This window comes from Ostrea edulis, chromosome 8 (genome assembly GCF_947568905.1).
Source record: "Ostrea edulis chromosome 8, xbOstEdul1.1, whole genome shotgun sequence".
Taxonomy (NCBI): domain Eukaryota; kingdom Metazoa; phylum Mollusca; class Bivalvia; order Ostreida; family Ostreidae; genus Ostrea; species Ostrea edulis.
The window spans coordinates 578,936-601,541 of record NC_079171.1 but is presented as its reverse complement, the minus strand read 5'-3'; the positions used below and the strand labels follow the sequence as shown (position 1 = coordinate 601,541).

The window sequence follows — 22,606 nt, the reverse complement described above, 5'->3', positions numbered from 1 at the left end:
CCTAAAACCTGTATAAATACAGATTCAGAATTGTATTGTTTCTAACACACAGAGAGCCTAAAATATACACCCTAAAACCTGTATAAATACAGATTCAGAATTGTATTGTTTCTAACACAGAGAGAGCCTAAAATATATAGCCTAAAACCTATATAAATACAGATTCAGAATTGTATTGTTTCTAACACACAGAGTCTAAAATATACACCCTAAAACCTGTATAAATAGAGATTCAGAATTGTATTGTTTCTAACACACAGAGAGCCTAAAATATACACCCTAAAACCTGTATAAATAGAGATTCAGAATTGTTTTGTTTCTAACACACAGAGCCTAAAATATACACCCTAAAACCTATATAAATACAGATTCAGAATTGTATTGTTTCTAACACAGAGAGAGCCTAAAATATATAGCCTAAAACCTATATAAACACAGATTCAGAATTGTATTGTTTCTAACACACAGAGCCTAAAATATATAGCCTAAAACACAAAACCTATAGAAGTGTTACGGCATTGTTTCTAAATCAGAGAGCCTTAAATAGAGTGCCTAAAAATATTAAACATTCATCCCTTGCATCTAATGTTAGACCAACGCAGCAGTTATTCCCAATATAAGGACAGTGTTATACTACCATGGCAGTTATTCCCAATATAAGCACGGTGTTATACCATCGTGGCAGTTATTCCCAATATAAGGATGGTGTTAGACCACCGCGGCAGTTATTCCCAATATAAGGACGGTGTTATACTACCGTGGCAGTTATTCCCAATATAAGGACGGTGTTATACTACAGTGGCAGTTATTCCCAGCATAAGGATGGTGTTATACTATCGTGGCAGTTATTCCCAGTATAAGGACGGTGTTAGACCACCGCGGCAGTTATTCCCAATATAAGGACATAAATACAGTTCTTGCAATATATCTAAAATCAGCATTAATAATTTATGTATAAATCATAAACTTTTAAATACCTACCACCAAAAGAAAAAAATTTAATAAAAGAACACCACCTCTTTGTAAAAGTACAGAAACATGAAGTTAAGAATCCTTGAAAAAACAAAAATACCTCTTAAAAAAGACAGTCATGTATTAAAACCACCTACCAAAGAGAGAGAGAGAGAGAGAGAGAGAGAGAGAGAGAGAGAGAGAGAGAGAGAGAGAGAGAGAATGAGAGAGGGGGGACTATTTGATGTTATAAGAGTGTGATGAGAACACCTATACCCATACCATGTACATTGAAGACACCCAAAGGAGTGAATGAGAGAAAAAATAATTAAACAGGTTAACACTGGGCTCCATATGTACCTCCATCTGTATCACAACAAGATTACAATCTATAACTCAGTGTACCTACATCTGTATCATAACAAGATTACAATCTATAACTGATCAGTATACCTACATCTGTATCATAACAAGATTACAATCTATAACTCAGTGTACCTACATCTGTATCATAACAAGATTACAATCTATAACTCAGTATACCTACATCTGTATCATAACAAGATTACAATCTATAACTCAGTATACCTACATCTGTATCATAACAAGATTACAATCTATAACTCAGACAGTATACCTACATCTGTATCATAACAAGATTACAATCTATAACTCAGTATACCTACATCTGTATCATAACAAGATTACAATCTATAACTCAGTATACCTACATCTGTATCATAACAAGATTACAATCTATAACTCAGTGTATCTACATCTGTATCATAACAAGATTACAATCTATAACTCAGTATACCTACATCTGTATCATAACAAGATTACAATCTATAACTCAGTGTATCTACATCTGTATCATAACAAGATTACAATCTATAACTCAGTGTACCTACATCTGTATCACAACAAGATTACAATCTATAACTCAGACAGTATACCGACATCTGTATCATAACAAGATTACAATCTATAACTCAGTGTATCTACATCTGTATCATAACAAGATTACAATCTATAACTCAGTATACCTACATCTGTATCATAACAAGATTACAATCTATAACTCAGTATATCTACATCTCTATCATAACAAGATTACAATCTATAACTCAGACAGTATACCTACATCTGTATCACAACAAGATTACAATCTATAACTCAGTATACCTACATCTGTATCATAACAAGATTACAATCTATAACTCAGTATACCTACATCTGTATCATAACAAGATTACAATCTATAACTCAGTATACCTACATCTGTATCATAACAAGATTACAATCTATAACTCAGACAGTATACCTACATCTGTATCACAACAAGATTACAATCTATAACTCAGTATACCTACATCTGTATCATAACAAGATTACAATCTATAACTCAGACAGTATACCTACATCTGTATCATAACAAGATTACAATCTATAACTCAGTATACCTACATCTGTATCATAACAAGATTACAATCTATAACTCAGTATACCTACATCTGTATCATAACAAGATTACAATCTATAACTCAGTATACCTACATCTGTATCATAACAAGATTACAATCTATAACTCAGACAGTATACCTACATCTGTATCACAACAAGATTACAATCTATAACTCAGTATACCTACATCTGTATCATAACAAGATTACAATCTATAACTCAGTATATCTACATCTGTATCATAACAAGATTACAATCTATAACTCAGTATATCTACATCTGTATCATAACAAGATTACAATCTATAACTCAGACAGTGTACCTACATCTGTATCACAACAAGATTACAATCTATAACTCAGTGTACCTACATCTGTATCATAACAAGATTACAATCTATAACTCAGACAGTGTATCTACATCTGTATCATAACAAGATTACAATCTATAACTCAGACAGTGTACCTACATCTGTATCATAACAAGATTACAATCTATAACTCAGTGTACCTACATCTGTATCACAACAAGATTACAATCTATAACTCAGTATACCTCCATCTGTATCACAACAAGATTACAATCTATAACTCAGACAGTGTATCTACATCTGTATCATAACAAGATTACAATCTATAACTCAGTGTATCTACATCTGTATCATAACAAGATTACAATCTATAACTCAGTATACCTACATCTGTATCACAACAAGATTACAATCTATAACTCAGTGTACCTACATCTGTATCATAACAAGATTACAATCTATAACTCAGTATACCTACATCTGTATCACAACAAGATTACAATCTATAACTCAGACAGTGTATCTACATCTGTATCATAACAAGATTACAATCTATAACTCAGTGTATCTACATCTGTATCATAACAAGATTACAATCTATAACTCAGACAGTGTATCTACATCTGTATCATAACAAGATTACAATCTATAACTCAGTGTATCTACATCTGTATCACAACAAGATTACAATCTATAACTCAGTGTACCTACATCTGTATCATAACAAGATTACAATCTATAACTCAGTGTACCTACATCTGTATCATAACAAGATTACAATCTATAACTCAGACAGTATACCTACATCTGTATCACAACAAGATTACAATCTATAACTCAGTATACCTACATCTGTATCACAACAAGATTACAATCTATAACTCAGTATACCTACATCTGTATCATAACAAGATTACAATCTATAACTCAGACAGTATACCTACATCTGTATCACAACAAGATTACAATCTATAACTCAGTATACCTACATCTGTATCATAACAAGATTACAATCTATAACTCAGACAGTATACCTACATCTGTATCACAACAAGATTACAATCTATAACTCAGTATACCTACATCTGTATCATAACAAGATTACAATCTATAACTCAGTGTACCTACATCTGTATCATAACAAGATTACAATCTATAACTCAGACAGTGTACCTACATCTGTATCACAACAAGATTACAATCTATAACTCAGTGTACCTACATCTGTATCATAACAAGATTACAATCTATAACTCAGTATACCTACATCTGTATCATAACAAGATTACAATCTATAACTCAGACAGTATACCTACATCTGTATCACAACAAGATTACAATCTATAACTCAGTGTACCTACATCTGTATCATAACAAGATTACAATCTATAACTCAGACAGTGTATCTACATCTGTATCATAACAAGATTACAATCTATAACTCAGTGTACCTACATCTGTATCATAACAAGATTACAATCTATAACTCAGACAGTATACCTACATCTGTATCACAACAAGATTACAATCTATAACTCAGTGTACCTACATCTGTATCATAACAAGATTACAATCTATAACTCAGACAGTGTACCTACATCTGTATCATAACAAGATTACAATCTATAACTCAGTGTACCTACATCTGTATCATAACAAGATTACAATCTATAACTCAGACAGTGTATCTACATCTGTATCATAACAAGATTACAATCTATAACTCAGTGTACCTACATCTGTATCATAACAAGATTACAATCTATAACTCAGACAGTGTACCTACATCTGTATCACAACAAGATTACAATCTATAACTCAGTATACCTACATCTGTATCATAACAAGATTACAATCTATAACTCAGACAGTGTATCTACATCTGTATCATAACAAGATTACAATCTATAACTCAGTGTACCTACATCTGTATCATAACAAGATTACAATCTATAACTCAGTATACCTACATCTGTATCACAACAAGATTACAATCTATAACTCAGTGTACCTACATCTGTATCATAACAAGATTACAATCTATAACTCAGACAGTATACCTACATCTGTATCACAACAAGATTACAATCTATAACTCAGTGTACCTACATCTGTATCATAACAAGATTACAATCTATAACTCAGACAGTGTACCTACATCTGTATCATAACAAGATTACAATCTATAACTCAGTGTATCTACATCTGTATCATAACAAGATTACAATCTATAACTCAGTATATCTACATCTGTATCATAACAAGATTACAATCTATAACTCAGTGTACCTACATCTGTATCATAACAAGATTACAATCTATAACTCAGACAGTGTACCTACATCTGTATCACAACAAGATTACTATCTATAACTCAGTATACCTACATCTGTATCATAACAAGATTACAATCTATAACTCAGTATACCTACATCTGTATCATAACAAGATTACAATCTATAACTCAGACAGTGTATCTACATTTGTATCATAACAAGATTACAATCTATAACTCAGTATACCTACATCTGTATCATAACAAGATTACAATCTATAACTCAGACAGTATACCTACATCTGTATCATAACAAGATTACAATCTATAACTCAGACATTATACCTACATCTGTATCACAACAAGATTACAATCTATAACTCAGTATACCTACATCTGTATCATAACAAGATTACAATCTATAACTCAGTATACCTACATCTGTATCATAACAAGATTACAATCTATAACTCAGTATACCTACATCTGTATCATAACAAGATTACAATCTATAACTCAGTATACCTACATCTGTATCATAACAAGATTACAATCTATAACTCAGTGTATCTACATCTGTATCATAACAAGATTACAATCTATAACTCAGTATACCTACATCTGTATCATAACAAGATTACAATCTATAACTCAGTATACCTACATCTGTATCATAACAAGATTACAATCTATAACTCAGTATACCTACATCTGTATCATAACAAGATTACAATCTATAACTCAGTGTATCTACATCTGTATCATAACAAGATTACAATCTATAACTCAGTATACCTACATCTGTATCATAACAAGATTACAATCTATAACTCAGACAGTATACCTACATCTGTATCACAACAAGATTACAATATATAACTCAGTGTACCTACATCTGTATCATAACAAGATTACAATCTATAACTCAGACAGTGTATCTACATCTGTATCATAACAAGATTACAATCTATAACTCAGACAGTGTATCTACATCTGTATCACAACAAGATTACAATCTATAACTCAGTATACCTACATCTGTATCATAACAAGATTACAATCTATAACTCAGTATACCTACATCTGTATCACAACAAGATTACAATCTATAACTCAGACAGTGTACCTACATCTGTATCATAACAAGATTACAATCTATAATTCAGTATACCTACATCTGTATCATAACAAGATTACAATCTATAACTCAGACAGTATACCTACATCTGTATCACAACAAGATTACAATCTATAACTCAGTATACCTACATCTGTATCATAACAAGATTACAATCTATAACTCAGTGTACCTACATCTGTATCATAACAAGATTACAATCTATAACTCAGTATACCTACATCTGTATCATAACAAGATTACAATCTATAACTCAGACAGTATACCTACATCTGTATCATAACAAGATTACAATCTATAACTCAGTGTACCTACATCTGTATCATAACAAGATTACAATCTATAACTCAGTATACCTACATCTGTATCATACCAAGATTACAATCTATAACTCAGACAGTGTACCTACATCTGTATCACAACAAGATTACAATCTATAACTCAGTATACCTACATCTGTATCATAACAAGATTACAATCTATAACTCAGACAGTATACCTACATCTGTATCACAACAAGATTACAATCTATAACTCAGTGTACCTACATCTGTATCATAACAAGATTACAATCTATAACTCAGACAGTGTACCTACATCTGACAGTGTCTTAATAGAGATCTACCTGCTGAATAGAGATCTACCTGATGAATACAAAATCTATCTGCTGGATAAAGATCACCTGCTGGATATAGATCTACATGTACCTGCTTTGGATAAAGATCTAAATTGTCAATGTGGTGTTAAGACATTTCAACTTTTCTGTCCAAATACCCTGGAACTTTGGCTAATTAATTGGATAAACAATATAATAAAATATCATTTGATACAGGTCATCAGTCAATATAAGAATTTGATACAGATGATCAGTCAATATAAGAATTTGATACAGATTAACAGTCAATATAAGAATTGATACAGATGATCAGTCAATATAAGAATTTGATACAGATGATCAGTCAATATAAGAATTGATATAAGAATTTGATACAGATGATCAGTCAATATAAGAATTTGATACAGATGATCAGTCGATATAAGAATTTGATACAGATGATCAGTCTACATGGAAGCCCAATGTTTCAACCTCTGACAGTAACTACCAGCTTCTGACTGAGGACTTTATGTGCCACACTCCTAAGTTTCTGCTTGGTGGATATTGAAATACAGTTTATTAAAAGAGAAGATAACTAATGTCCATAGCTAATGTAGCTCACATATTCATTCTATATAATGGTTGATGGAAATCGAAATACAGTTGATTAACAGAAGATAACTAATATCCACATGTATTACACCTCAGATATTCATTCTATATAATGGTTGTATTACACCTCAGATATTCATTCTATATAATGGTTGTATTACACCTCAGATATTCAATCTGTCTAATGGTTGGTTGGTTGTGTGTTATTCAACGTCCCGCTCAAGAATTTTTCACTTGTATGGACACGTCACCATCGCCAGTGAAGGGCTGCAAAATTTAGGCCTATGCTTGGTGCTTACAGCCTTAAAGCAGGGAGGGATCTTTATCATGCCACACCTGCTTTGACACAGAGCCTCTGTTTTTCTGATCTCATCTGAAGGATCACCCCATTTAGTTGCCCTCTTACAACAAGCAAGGGGTACTGAGGACCTATTCCAACTCGCATCCCCGCGGAAGTATATACCGTACATTAAGCAAACTTTCTGGTGAGGTTTCAATTTTGGTATTATCAACGAAAGTTATGAGATTGCTAAAAATGAATATCACTGACAATTTATTCATATTAAAGGTAACAGTTACCTTTCCTGGAAGTATAAAGTCACTAAAATTAGCTCTCACTAAACCCATCATTATAAATAGATTAAAATTGCTATAAATAGATTAACATTGCTATAAATAGATTAAAATTGCTATAAATAGATTAACATTGCTATAAATAGATTAACATTGCTATAAATACATTACCTTATTATCCCCAGCTGTGTTTTTTTCACTATTGACCTTCAGATTTCCAAGGTCTAGGACAAGCATATTAACTGCCCCCCTGAAACAAAAAAAGAATATTTTTTTTAGTGTCTTCTGTAATTGCAGGCCTGAAAAACATCAAAATTTTTAGTTTATCAATCAGTTTCAACTACAAATCGTGAATTTCAATCATTTAAACAATATTAATTGTCTCAGCATTAAATTCTGTGAGAATCTATCTACTGAACACTCGATTTCTATCATGTAAACAACATTAATTGTCCCCGCATTAAAGGGGCATAGACATGATTTGAGCTGAAGATTTTCAAATTTTATTTTTTCATTTTTAATTTTTATAATGTTTAACTAAGGTGTGTCTAATGGTCAGCAAAAATTTGAATGTCAGTTGTCCCACTGATACAGGTATTTCAGACCTTTAATCCCGCTGATATTTCAGACTTCAGACGTATTTAATCCCGCTGATATTTCAGACATATTCAATCCCGCTGATATTTCAGGCGTATTTAATCCCACTGATATTTCAGACATATTTAATTCCGATGATATTTCAGACGTATTCAATCCCGCTGATATTTCAGACGTATTTAATTCCGCTGATATTTCAGACATATTTAATTCCGCTGATATTTCAGACGTATTTAATTCCACTGATATTTCAGACGTATTTAATTCCACTCATATTTCAGACGTATTTAATTCCACTGATATTTCAGATGTATTTAATTCCGCTGATATTTCAGACATATTTAATTCCGCTGATATTTTAGACGTATTTAATTCTGCTGATATTTCAAATGTATTTAATCCCGCTGATATTTCAGACGTATTTAGTTCCGCTGATATTTCAGACGCATTTAATCCCGCTGATATTTCAGATGTATCTAATTCTGCTGATATTTCAGACGTATTTAATTCTGCTGATATTTCAGACATATTTAATTCTGCCGATATTTCAGACGTACTTAATCCCGCTGATATTTCTGACGTATTCAATTCCGCTGATATTTCAGACGTATTAAATCCTGCTGATATTTCATACATATTTAATCCCGCTGATATTTTAGACTTTTATAATCCCGCTGATATTTCAGACATATTTAATCCTGCTGATATTTCAGACATATTTAATCCTGCTGATATTTCAGACATATTTAATCCCGCTGATATTTCAGACGTATTTAATTCTGCTGATATTTCAAACATATTTAATTCCGCTGATATTTCAGACGTATTTAAATCCACTGACATTTAATTACATTGGTATTTCAGACGTATTTAATTCAACTGATATTTCAGATGTATTTAATACCGCTGATATCTAATTCAACGGATTTTAATTCCACTGATATTTCAGACATATTTAATTCCACTGATATTTAATTTCACTGACATTTAAGACGTAATTAATTCCGCCGATTTTTCGGACATATTTCAGACATATCTAATTCTGCTGATATTCATAGTTGGTTTGGTCCGGGGTACGAAATTCCCCCGAATTTCACTAAGCTTACATGAAAATAGCTTACATACTTTCGGTCCTCTGGTAGGAAATTACGCTGTTTATTTGATCGCAGACGTGAAATAAGTACCACGCGTAAAAATGCACATTTACAATACGTCATCGTGAAAAATAAAATCAGGTTCAGTCCTGGTTCTATTCAAATTCATCACCCATTCGGTAAGCCCTGTGATTTTATAAAGAATTCAACCCAAAAGATAAAAGTCTTTTGTCACGACGATGACCATCAATGTGCTCTTTCTCCTTAAAATGTCCATCAATGTGCTATTTCTCCTTAAGATGTCCATCAATGTGCTCTTTCTCCTTAAGATGTCTATCGATGTGCTATTCCTACTTAAGATGTCCATCAATGTGCTATTCCTACTTAAGATGTCCATCAGTGTGCTATTTCTCCTTAAGATGACAGACTTACTTTTTGTAGTATCCCCCGTGTGGAATGATGACGTACGACGGCTTCAGGTCGACGCGGATGTCGGTGTACTTGTGTTGCTCTATTGCGTGTTTCAGCCCCGTCGCCGACTGTTCTTTAATGTCTTCGAACTTCGCCATGGCAGCTCGCGACAACCTGTGAAAATAATCCAAGGAAATATAAAATGTCCTCTGTGGTTTAATCTTACACTTGTGCAATCAAATTAAAATTTGAAAATGTCGATTATTCAAACACTTGCACAATCAGATTAAAGTTTGAAAATGTCGATTATTCAAACACTTATACAATCAGATTAAAGTTTGAAAATGTCGATTATTCAAACACTTGTACAATCAGATTAAAGTTTGAGATGTTTATTTGTCCAATGAAATTACAACTCACTGCTTTAGATACACTTCTTTCGGTGGTTTGAAGAAATCGGCCAAGTTGTTCACAGATATCTACAAGAAAAATGACATCTAACTTAGTTTTCAATTCTTCAATGTATTCATTTTTGTATTATCTCTCCTTCAAAGTGACCCTTAAATTGAATAAAAATGGGGTGTAACTGTTAGATTGAATAAATAGGGGTGTGACTTATAAGTTGAATGGAAAAAGGATGTGACCTTTAAATTGAATGAAAAGGGCTGCAACCCATAAGTTGAATGAAAAGGGGGTGAGACCCTTTAATCAATACCAAACTCTGTACAAACAAATATCTCAGAAACAGACAGACAGCATAGGCAGAACATCGCATGCGTTTTGATGTCATAACTGAGTGAATGGTGTTATCTTTGACTACTTATAACAAACACATTTATAACAAATTCACACTTATTCAAAATCGATACTTATTCTCCTATTTAGAGGAAAATAACAAAAAATGTAGGGATAGAACGAATTTTGGTTATGTAACCCAAATCCTGTAAATTCACAAGAAAGCAAAAGTGAGCAAGCTCACATACCCCACGGTCCAACATTGCTTCGCAATGCCTCACATAATGACTGCTAATGTTATGCATTACTGCAAGAACAGGACTGATGGGCTTGAAATTCTACATTCAAAAGGGGCATAACTCCCAGAAAAATTGTTGAATCGGAATTTCCTCAGAAAATGCACATCTTCACAGCATGTCCTTATTGACAACAGTTTCATGAAATTCTGTTGAGCAGTCTCAGAGGAGTTGCGCTGACAAGAACAGGACAAGTGGGCTCAAAATTCCAAGTTCAAACAGAAAAATTATTGAATCAGAATTTCCTGGGAATATGCACATCTACACAGTGTGTACTTGTCAACTACAAAGTTTCACGAAATTCTGTTGAGTGGTCTCAGAAGAGTTGCACTGACAAGATCAGGACAGGCGGGCTCGAAATTTAAATTCAAAGGGGGAATAACTCCCAGAAAAATTAATGAATCAGAATTTCCTGGGAATATGCACATCTACATAGCGTGTCCTTATTAACTACAAAGTTTCACAAAATTTTGCTGTGCGGTCTCAGAGGAGTTACACTGACAAGAAAGGGACTGACGGACGGATCAAAAACATTACACCCTCCGCCACTTCATTATGTGGAGTATAATAACCATGTTTTACTGCACATCTCTGTACATAAGATGAAAGAACCACTTAAAAGATTGTCATATCAATAATCATTCTTTAAATGTTAACTGATTTATAATTTCCTATTTCTAAATTCCACATTGTAAGCTCACTAGTGTGTATATTAAAACAATACAAGACCCAGTCTGATAAAAACATCACTAAGATTTCCAAATAAAATCCTTTCAAATGTGTGAAAAATGCAAACAGGCAGAAGCATAGTAGAAGTCATACCATTTCTAAAAACCCTTTCTGCCTTAACCTTTGACCTTCAATGCCTTACCGCATCATACACAATCTGTAGAGGCCGCGCCTCCAGGACGACTCCAGTGTCACGTTTACTTACCGCATCATACACAATCTGCAGAGGCCGCGCCTCCAGGACGACTCCAGTGTCACGTTTACTTACCGCATCATACACAATCTGTAGAAGCCGCGCCTCCAGGACGACTCCAGTGTCACGTTTACTTACCGCATCATACACAATCTGTAGAGGCCGCGCCTCCAGGACGACTCCAGTGTCACGTTTACTTACCGCATCATACACAATCTGTAGAGGCCGCGCCTCCAGGACGACTCCAGTGTCACGTTTACTTACCGCATCATACACAATCTGTAGAGGCCGCGCCTCCAGGACGACTCCAGTGTCACGTTTACTTACCGCATCATACACAATCTGTAGAGGCCGCGCCTCCAGGACGACTCCAGTGTCACGTTTACTTACCGCATCATACACAATCTGTAGAGGCCGCGCCTCCAGGACGACTCCAGTGTCACGTTTACTTACCGCATCATACACAATCTGTAGAGGCCGCGCCTCCAGGACGACTCGAGTGTCACATTTCCGGTCCAGTGGATTCGTCTCTAGGAGGAAGTTCAGCAAGGAATACACGACCTTCTGTTCCTCGTTCTGCGACACCACCATTCTGGGCAGGGTGCCACCTTGTGGTGACCCCACCACGGTGAACTTGTCAATCTTGCCATCCACTCTGAAAGGTCAGGGCAAATATTTTAAATCATTACAATTTCTCTATTAATAACATGCTTCTCAGACTTCTGGATTTTTTATTTTCACTGAACTGATCTGAAAATTCCCTGGCCTCGGTCTTCTGACCAACCGTACTCTACCAGCAATCATAGCTACTAACTTTTAGTGCTTACTGTACATGACCAGCATACATTGGTAATAACTTTTGAGACTTACTGTACATGACCAGCATACAAGGGTATTCACTTTCGAGACTAACTGTACATGAGCAGCATACAAGGGTATTCACTTTCGAGACTTACTGTACATGACCAGCATACATCGGTAATAACTTTCGAGACTTACTGTACATGAGCAGCATACAAGGGTATTAACTTTTGAGACTTACTGTACATGAGCAGCATACAAGGGTATTAACTTTTGAGACTTACTGTACATGAGCAGCATACATTGGTAATAACTTTTGAGACTTACTGTACATGACCAGCTTACATTGGTAATAACTTTTGAGACTTACTGTACATGAGCAGCATACAAGGGTAATAACTTTTGAGACTTACTGTACATGAGCAGCATACAAGGGTATTAACTTTCGAGACTTACTGTACATGAGCAGCATACAAGGGTATTAACTTTCGAGACTTACTGTACATGAGCAGCATACAAGGGTATTAACTTTCGAGACTTACTGTACATGAGCAGCATACAAGGGTATTAACTTTTGGATACTCACTGTACGGCACTGTCCGCTGGTCTTTGACCAACATTTGCATATACATCTCTCAGCTGCAACTTCACAATCTGAGGTTCCCTGAAATTTTTAGTTCATTAGAAATGAGGTAGAGCATCAAAGGCCTGAATGACACACACAGTGATCTAATACATGAATGTTGAGACAGAATAATCACATTCTTAAAATATCAGGTAACCACAAGTAGTTTTAAGAGACCATTTTTAACGTAAATTAATCAGATGGTGTTGGAACCAATGAAACAGAAAAGCTAGACAAATAAGAGGCCTGTGATCCACATTGCTAACCTGAGGGAAACATTGCTCATCCAATAGCACTTCTTTCACATAAGAACCACATTGCTAGGCTAAGCAATGCATTCAATCACCTCATTTATAGCATACAAATAGTATATCTACATCAAATCCTTAGCTCTTCAGTAGAATTCATTCTAATGGTCAGTTAATGTCAAGCTTTTAACTTTAGGGTGTCTCCTAATTCAGTTAATTCAGTTAGAAGTTTCCCACTAATCATCCCAAAGGATGTCACTGTTTTTCTCCAGATATCAGGTAACGGTTGCAGTAACTCAGTGGTAGGTGATTTTTTCTAGACATTGGGTTTGAACAAAAGCATACCCTGACTTTAATTTATGAATTCACACATGAAATTTATTTAATCTATTCTTAATGCTCTAAAAACCTCTTAGTGATCTAGAAACCTCTTAATGCTCTAGAAACTTCTTGATCACCTAGAAACCTTTTGATGCTCTAGAAACTTCTTGATGCTCTAGAAACTTCCTGATGCTCTAGAAACCTCTTAACTACTTTACATTGACTTTTGACATATTGTGTGAGATGTATTTCTTACTTTTTGGTTTCGTCGTTTAGAGTCAGTGACAAACTACTCAGCTTGGTGACCAGTCTTACTGCGACAAACTGAAAATAATCAAAAGTAAAACTAGACCCACATATACAAAAGTATTTAACAGTTCATACTGTAAACTAGATCCACATATACAAAAGTATTTAACAGTTCATACTGTAAACTAGATCCACATATACAAAAGTATTTAACAGTTCATACTGTAAACTAGACCCACATACACAAAAGTATTTAACACTTCATACTGTAAACTAGACCCACATATACAAAAGTATTTAACAGTTCATACTGTAAACTAGACCCACACATACAAAAGTATTTAACACTTCATACTGTAAACTAGACCCACATATACAAAAGTATTTAACAGTTCATACTGTAAACTAGACCCACACATACAAAAGTATTTAACAGTTCATACTGTAAACTAGACCCACATATACAAAAGTATTTAACAGTTCATACTGTAAACTAGACCCACATATACAAAAGTATTTAACAGTTCATACTGTAAACTAGACCCACATATACAAAAGTATTTAACAGTTCATACTGTAAACTAGACCCACATATACAAAAGTATTTAACAGTTCATACTGTAAACTAGATCCACATATACAAAAGTATTTAACAGTTCATACTGTAAACTAGTTCCACATATACAAAAGTATTTACAGTTCATACTGTAAACTAGATCCACATGTACAAAAGTACTTAACAGTTCATACTGTAAACTAGATCCACATATACAAAAATATTTAACAGTTCATACTGTAAACTAGTTCCACATATACAAAAGTATTTACAGTTCATACTGTAAACTAGTTCCACATATACAAAAGTATTTACAGTTCATACTGTAAACTATATCCACATATACAAAAGTATTTAACAGTTCATACTGTAAACTAGACCCACATATACAAAAGTATTTGCAGTTCATACTGTAAACTAGACCCACATATACAAAAGTACTTAACAGTTCATACTGTAAACTAGATTCACATATACAAAAGTATTTAACAGTTCATACTGTAAACTAGATTCACATATACAAAAGTACTTAACAGTTCATACTGTAAACTAGATCCACATATACAAAAGTATTTAACAGTTCATACTGTAAACTAGACCCACATATACAAAAGTATTTAACAGTTCATACTGTAAACTAGATCCACATATACAAAAGTATTTACAGTTCATACTGTAAACTAGACCCACATATACAAAAGTATTTAACACTTCATACTGTAAACTAGACCCACATATACAAAAGTACTTAACAGTTCATACTGTAAACTAGATTCACATATACAAAAGTACTTAACAGTTCATACTGTAAACTAGATCCACATATACAAAAGTACTTAACAGTTCATACTGTAAACTAGATTCACACATACAAAAGTATTTAACAGTTCATACTGTAAACTAGACCCACATATACAAAAGTACTTAACACTTCATACTGTAAACTAGACCCACATATACAAAAGTATTTAACAGTTCATACTGTAAACTAGACCCACATATACAAAAGTATTTAACAGTTCATACTGTAAACTAGACCCACATATACAAAAGTATTTAACAGTTCATACTGTAAACTAGACCCACATATACAAAAGTATTTAACAGTTCATACTGTAAACTAGACCCACATATACAAAAGTATTTAACAGTTCATACTGTAAACTAGATCCACATGTACAAAAGTACTTAACAGTTCATACTGTAAACTAGATCCACATATACAAAAGTACTTAACAGTTCATACTGTAAACTAGACCCACATATACAAAAGTACTTAACACTTCATACTGTAAACTAGATTCACATATACAAAAGTATTTAACAGTTCATACTGTAAACTAGACCCACATATACAAAAGTATTTAACAGTTCATACTGTAAACTAGACCCACATATACAAAAGTATTTGCAGTTCATACTGTAAACTAGATTCACATATACAAAAGTATTTAACAGTTCATACTGTAAACTAGACCCACATATACAAAAGTATTTAACAGTTCATACTGTAAACTAGTTCCACATATACAAAAGTATTTACAGTTCATACTGTAAACTAATTCCACATATACAAAAGTATTTACAGTTCATACTGTAAACTAGATCCACATATACAAAAGTATTTAACAGTTCATACTGTAAACTAGTTCCACATATACAAAAGTATTTACAGTTCATACTGTAAACTAGTTCCACATATACAAAAGTATTTACAGTTCATACTGTAAACTAGTTCCACATATACAAAAGTATTTACAGTTCATACTGTAAACTAGATCCACATATACAAAAGTATTTAACAGTTCATACTGTAAACTAGTTCCACATATACAAAAGTATTTACAGTTCATACTGTAAACTAGATCCACATATACAAAAGTATTTAACAGTTCATACTGTAAACTAGATTCACATATACAAAAGTATTTAACAGTTCATACTGTAAACTAGATCCACATATACAAAAGTATTTAACAGTTCATACTGTAAACTAGTTCCACATATACAAAAGTATTTACAGTTCATACTGTAAACTAGATCCACATATACAAAAGTATTTAACAGTTCATACTGTAAACTAGATTCACATATACAAAAGTATTTAACAGTTCATACTGTAAACTAGATTCACATATACAAAAGTATTTAACAGTTCATACTGTAAACTAGACCCACATATACAAAAGTATTTAACAGTTCATACTGTTAACTAGACCCACATATACAAAAGTATTTAACAGTTCATACTGTAAACTAGATCCACATATACAAAAGTATTTAACAGTTCATACTGTAAACTAGTTCCACATCTACAAAAGTATTTAAAGATTCCTAAATATATGCGAGGAATTCATTATCCTGTAATTTAGCGGGAAGCACCACACACAAAATAAAAAATTTCACTTTTATTTCTATATTGCTGAAATACATGTAAAAATTCTCAATTTAGGCCAATTCAACTTAATTGATAGATTATCATCCCCACCCACCCTTAAAAAATCGGCCCGCCCGGAATTTTTTTATTTTGCGAAACTTGCGATTTCCAGAAAAGTTTCCCGTTTCGGTATTTACATTTCTTGTGTACATTTCCAGTATTTCCATTTCGGTATTTACATTTCTTGTGTACATTTCCAGTATGGCAACGTGAAAACCTACGTGAAGAAAATAGATATGTGCATATGGTTTTCTTAATTTCTTACGGGTGTAAATGAAAGGAAGGGATAAATGTTCTTCATATCTTGATGAAGTTTGGTATCTTTCTGTGTTTGAAATTAAAGCTTAACCTGGAATCCGTCGGTGAAATAAGCATAGATTGATATCCATCTGGTTTTAAATGATGCACTTATGTTGACAAAAACTCATTTGTCATAATTATGTATCTCAGAAAATAAAAATTAAAAAATAAAACCCTCCCACCCGCCCTATACTTTTTGGTGACCCTGGATGATAATCTACTAATTAAGTTGAATTGGCCTAACAGTCCTCGCATGAATACATGGTCTCCCAGTTCACGAGTCATTTCACAATATCAAATACTCGCGTAAAATAGAAAATCTACGGTACTATGTATTTCACTTGTTAATTCTGTCATTGTCTGGTACTATGTATTTCACTTGTTAATTCTGTCATTGTCTGGTACTATGTATTTCACTTGTTAATTCTGTCAGGGTTAGGGTTAGGGCCAGGGTCAGGGTCAGGGTCAGGGTTAATTCTGTCATTGTCTGGTACTATGTATTTCACTTGTTAATTCTGTCAGGGTTAGGGTCAGGGTCAGGCTCAGGGTTAGGGTCAGGGTTAGTTAATTCTGTCATTGTCTGGTGTGGTTAATTTAACACTCACTAGGCAGTCTTGGATGTGCCTTGTTTCCATGGTTACAGCCTTACCTCTTTCGGAAGTGTAGGATCAGTCTCATTTTCTTGGTAACCGATAGCTTCATACAGCTTAGCTTTCTCTTTCTCACTGAATTCATCTTCAAATTGTTCCTCTAAGAATAGAATTATTTCTATGTTACCAGAATTATATAATCATAGTTGAAATTTTTAACAACGTATCAATTACGTACTTGTTCTATCCACAATAATTGATAACGGCAATTGATCATTAATTTTCTGTCTCCATAATGTATCATATCACTTTTCTACTACAAATTCTACAACACACACAATAACACTGAACTATTTATAGTAACATTGAATTATTTATAGTGACACTGAACTATTTATAGTAACACTATCTATAGTAATACTGAACTATTTATAGTACAATGAACTATTTATAGTAACACTGACCTATTTATAGTAACACTGAACTATCTATAGTAACACTTACTTATGTCCTTTTCCTCTTTGCCTTCCTGTTTTTTCTTCTTGCCCCCAAACAAGCCTCCAAACCAACCCCCAGATTTTTCCTCTGCCTTCTTTGCTCCAAGTTTGGCAGCCTGCCAACAGAAAATCACAATTTTTCACTGCAAATATCACTTTCTGAACATTTCAAAAAAATTATTTTCTTGTTGATCGTTCTCCGATAAAACTCCCTTTACCTCCACCTCAGCCTGCGACCTCATCAGAGTGATACAGAAAACGTCCAGAATCTTTTCATAGTCCTGAAATACACAACACTTTAGTACCATAGTCCTGACATACACAACATATTAGTACCATAGTCCTGAAATACACAACACTTTAGTACCATAGTCCTGACATACACCACACATTAGTACCATAGTCCTGACATATACTACACATTAGTACCATAGTCCTGACATACACAACATATTAGTACCATAGTCCTGAAATACACAACACTTTAGTACCATAGTCCTGACATACACTACATATTAGTACCATAGTTCTGACATACACAACACATTAGTATCATAGTCCTGACATACACTACACATTAGTATCATAGTCCTGACATACACCACACATTAGTATCATAGTCCTGACATACACAACAAATTAGTATCATACACAACACATAGTCTTTAAATATACTGCACATTAGTAACAACATGATATTGTATTCACTTGTTTAAAGTCCTAAATAATTAATATGATGATTATACAGATTTAATTACTTCATAAAGTTTTTCCTATAGATTTTATAAAAAGTATGCAGGCCCTTATTGAACCATGAGAGCCCATCTGGTAAATACCCGGGCACCACATTAACTCAATGTACCCAGGCCCTTATTGATCCATGAGAGCCCGTCTAGTAAATGCCCGGGCACCACGTTAACTCAATTGTGACCTCATATCATTCTGCTTATATATCTCAATGATTCTTTACAAATAATGAACAATGGTTGTGATATTACTTTCAATCTGTACATAAGTGGACTTGCTCTCTCTCTCTCTCTCTCTCTCTCTCTCTCTCTCTCTCCTCTCTCTCTGTATACCTCAATTTCTTTCTGTACATCCTTTGGCACTTTCTTCGGGTTGGATAATTTTTTCACGTAGGCATCTCGATACTTCTTCATGGTGACGCGGTGCTCAATTATGTGGCTCCATGAAAACATCCGTCGTCTCCTCCGCACTGTTTCTTCCAATACACTGTCTCGTGCGAAATGCCACCTATAAATAGAAACATCACCAATACACTGTCCCGTGCGAAATGCCACCTATAAATAGAAATGTCATCAATACACTGTCCCGTGCGAAATGCCACCTATAAATAGAAACGTCACCAATACACTGTCTCGTGCGAAATGCCACCTATAAATAAATGATTGTTTAATCCACGAATGTCAAAGTCGTGAAATGCCATCTATCAATAGATAATTGTTTAATCCACACATGTCAAGTCGTGAAATGTCATCTATCACTAGATAATTGTTTAATCCACACATGTCAAGTCAAGTTGTACCTGTAACTCCACATAATAAAGACACCTCTTGGCAATTGTGAAAAGATTTAATTAAGACTTGCAGAGATCAATCGCGGTGGTTCCAAGGATTGCCTCTAACAAACAGAACCACGCTTGTTATACATCCTGGGTATCAGACCCGCGATGACTACTACGTTTTTTTGAGACCCGCGATGACTACTACGTTTTTCTGAGACCCGCGATGACTACTACGTTTTTCTGAGACCCACGATGACTACTACGTTTTTCTGAGACCCGCGATGACTACTACGTTTTTCTGAGACCCACGATGACAACTACATTTTTCTGAGACCCGCGATGACTACTACGTTTTTCTGGCTGAAAGTGGCTACAAGGTTGTTATAGCTCCGATCTGCATCAGACTAAGATGTCTTTATCACTAATTCCTACGTTCCAAAACCAAGATGTCACATACATACACACATACCCGATATCTACCACTTCTTACATCGCAAGACAAATACATATGTTTTTGAGGAACAAATACATACCATGTTTTGACGTTTTTGTGGAATGGAACAAATACATATGTTTTGGCGTTTTTGTGGAATGGAACAAATACATACCATGTTTTGGCGTTTTTGTGGAGAGGAACGTCAGGACGGTATTTCCTGTAGACACTCATTAGATACATCCTCTCAAATGATTCCAACATCTCTAGAACGTCATTATACTGAAATTACAACAAACAGAATAACACTGTCAATATCATACAGAATAACACTGTCAATATCATACAACACAGAATAACACTGTCAATATCATACAACACAGAATAACACTGTCAATATCATACAGAACAACACTGTCAATATCATACAGAACAACACTGTCAATATCATACAACACAGAATAACACTGTCAATATCATACAACACAGAATAACACTGTCAATATCATACAACACAGAATAACACTTTTAATATCATACAACACAGAATAACACTGTCAATATCATACAGAATAACACTGTCAATATCATACAACACAGAATAACACTGTCAATATCATACAACACAGAATAACACTGTCAATATCATACAGAATAACACTGTCAATATCATACAACACAGAATAACACTGTCAATATCATACAACACAGAATAACACTGTCAATATCATACAGAATAACACTGTCAATATCATACAATACAGAATAACACTGTCAATATCATACAACACAGAATAACACTGTCAATATCATACAGAATAACACTGTCAATATCATACAATACAGAATAACACTGTCAATATCATACAACACAGAATAACACTGTCAATATCATACAACACAGAATAACACTGTCAATATCATACAGAATAACACTGTCAATATCATACAAAATAACACTGTCAATATCATACAACACAGAATAACACTGTCAATATCATACAACACAGAATAACACTGTCAATATCATACAACACAGAATAACACTGTCAATATCATACAGAATAACACTGTCAATATCATACAACACAGAATAACACTGTCAATATCATACAGAATAACACTGTCAATATCATACAGAATAACACTGTCAATATCATACAATACAGAATAACACTGTCAATATCATACAGAATAACACTGTCAATATCATACAACACAGAATAACACTGTCAATATCATACAGAATAACACTGTCAATATCATACAACACAGAATAACACTGTCAATATCATACAACACAGAATAACACTGTCAATATCATACAGAATAACACTGTCAATATCATACAAAATAACACTGTCAATATCATACAACACAGAATAACACTGTCAATATCATACAACACAGAATAACACTGTCAATATCATACAACACAGAATAACACTGTCAATATCATACAAAATAACACTGTCAATATCATACAACACAGAATAACACTGTCAATATCATAATGAATAACACTGTCAATATCATACAACACAGAATAACACTGTCAATATCATAATGAATAACACTGTCAATATCATACAACACAGAATAACACTGTCAATATCATACAGAACAACACTGTCAATATCATACAACAAAGAATAACACTGTCAATATCATACAGAACAACACTGTCAATATCATACAACACAGAATAACACTGTCAATATCATACAGAACAACACTGTCAATATCATACAACACAGAATAACACTGTCAATATCATACAACACAGAATAACACTGTCAATATCATACAGAATAACACTGTCAATATCATACAGCAGGGGTTTCATTAATTTTAAAGGCTGAGGGTACCTCCTGATTCTCAGGAGGTACCCCCAGCCTGAGGGCGAGGGGTCTGGGGGCCGCCTAAGGCCTAAGGCCCCCAGTGGGTCCAGGGCAATGCCCTGGTGGGGGGTCTAGGGGGGCAAAGGCCCCCAGAAGCTCCTGGGTTTTCAGCATTTGATACTGCTATTTTTTTAACTGAATTTTGTGTTA

General features: G+C 33.9%; 1 protein-coding gene across 8 annotated transcripts in view; it reads right to left on the bottom strand.

Annotated features, from left to right (window-relative positions):
* LOC125662074 (intermembrane lipid transfer protein VPS13A-like) overlaps positions 1–22,606 on the bottom strand; it is a 194,987-nt gene that overhangs the window by 146,409 nt on the left and 25,972 nt on the right. For 7 of the 8 annotated variants that reach the window (XM_056147820.1, XM_056147826.1, XM_056147822.1 and 4 more), the window contains exons 11-21: positions 20,731–20,837; positions 19,677–19,851; positions 18,816–18,878; positions 18,605–18,713; positions 18,160–18,260; positions 14,225–14,292; positions 13,361–13,438; positions 12,427–12,628; positions 10,441–10,499; positions 10,042–10,194; positions 8,090–8,168 (exon numbers count right to left, since the gene is read on the bottom strand). In XM_056147820.1, coding sequence (XP_056003795.1) covers positions 8,090–8,168; positions 10,042–10,194; positions 10,441–10,499; positions 12,427–12,628; positions 13,361–13,438; positions 14,225–14,292; positions 18,160–18,260; positions 18,605–18,713; positions 18,816–18,878; positions 19,677–19,851; positions 20,731–20,837 — 1,194 coding nt within the window. Of the gene's footprint in view, positions 1–8,089; positions 8,169–10,041; positions 10,195–10,440; positions 10,500–11,922; positions 11,974–12,426; positions 12,629–13,360; positions 13,439–14,224; positions 14,293–18,159; positions 18,261–18,604; positions 18,714–18,815; positions 18,879–19,676; positions 19,852–20,730; positions 20,838–22,606 lie in introns of those variants that run through there. The other variant, XM_056147827.1, reaches the window with a different exon arrangement.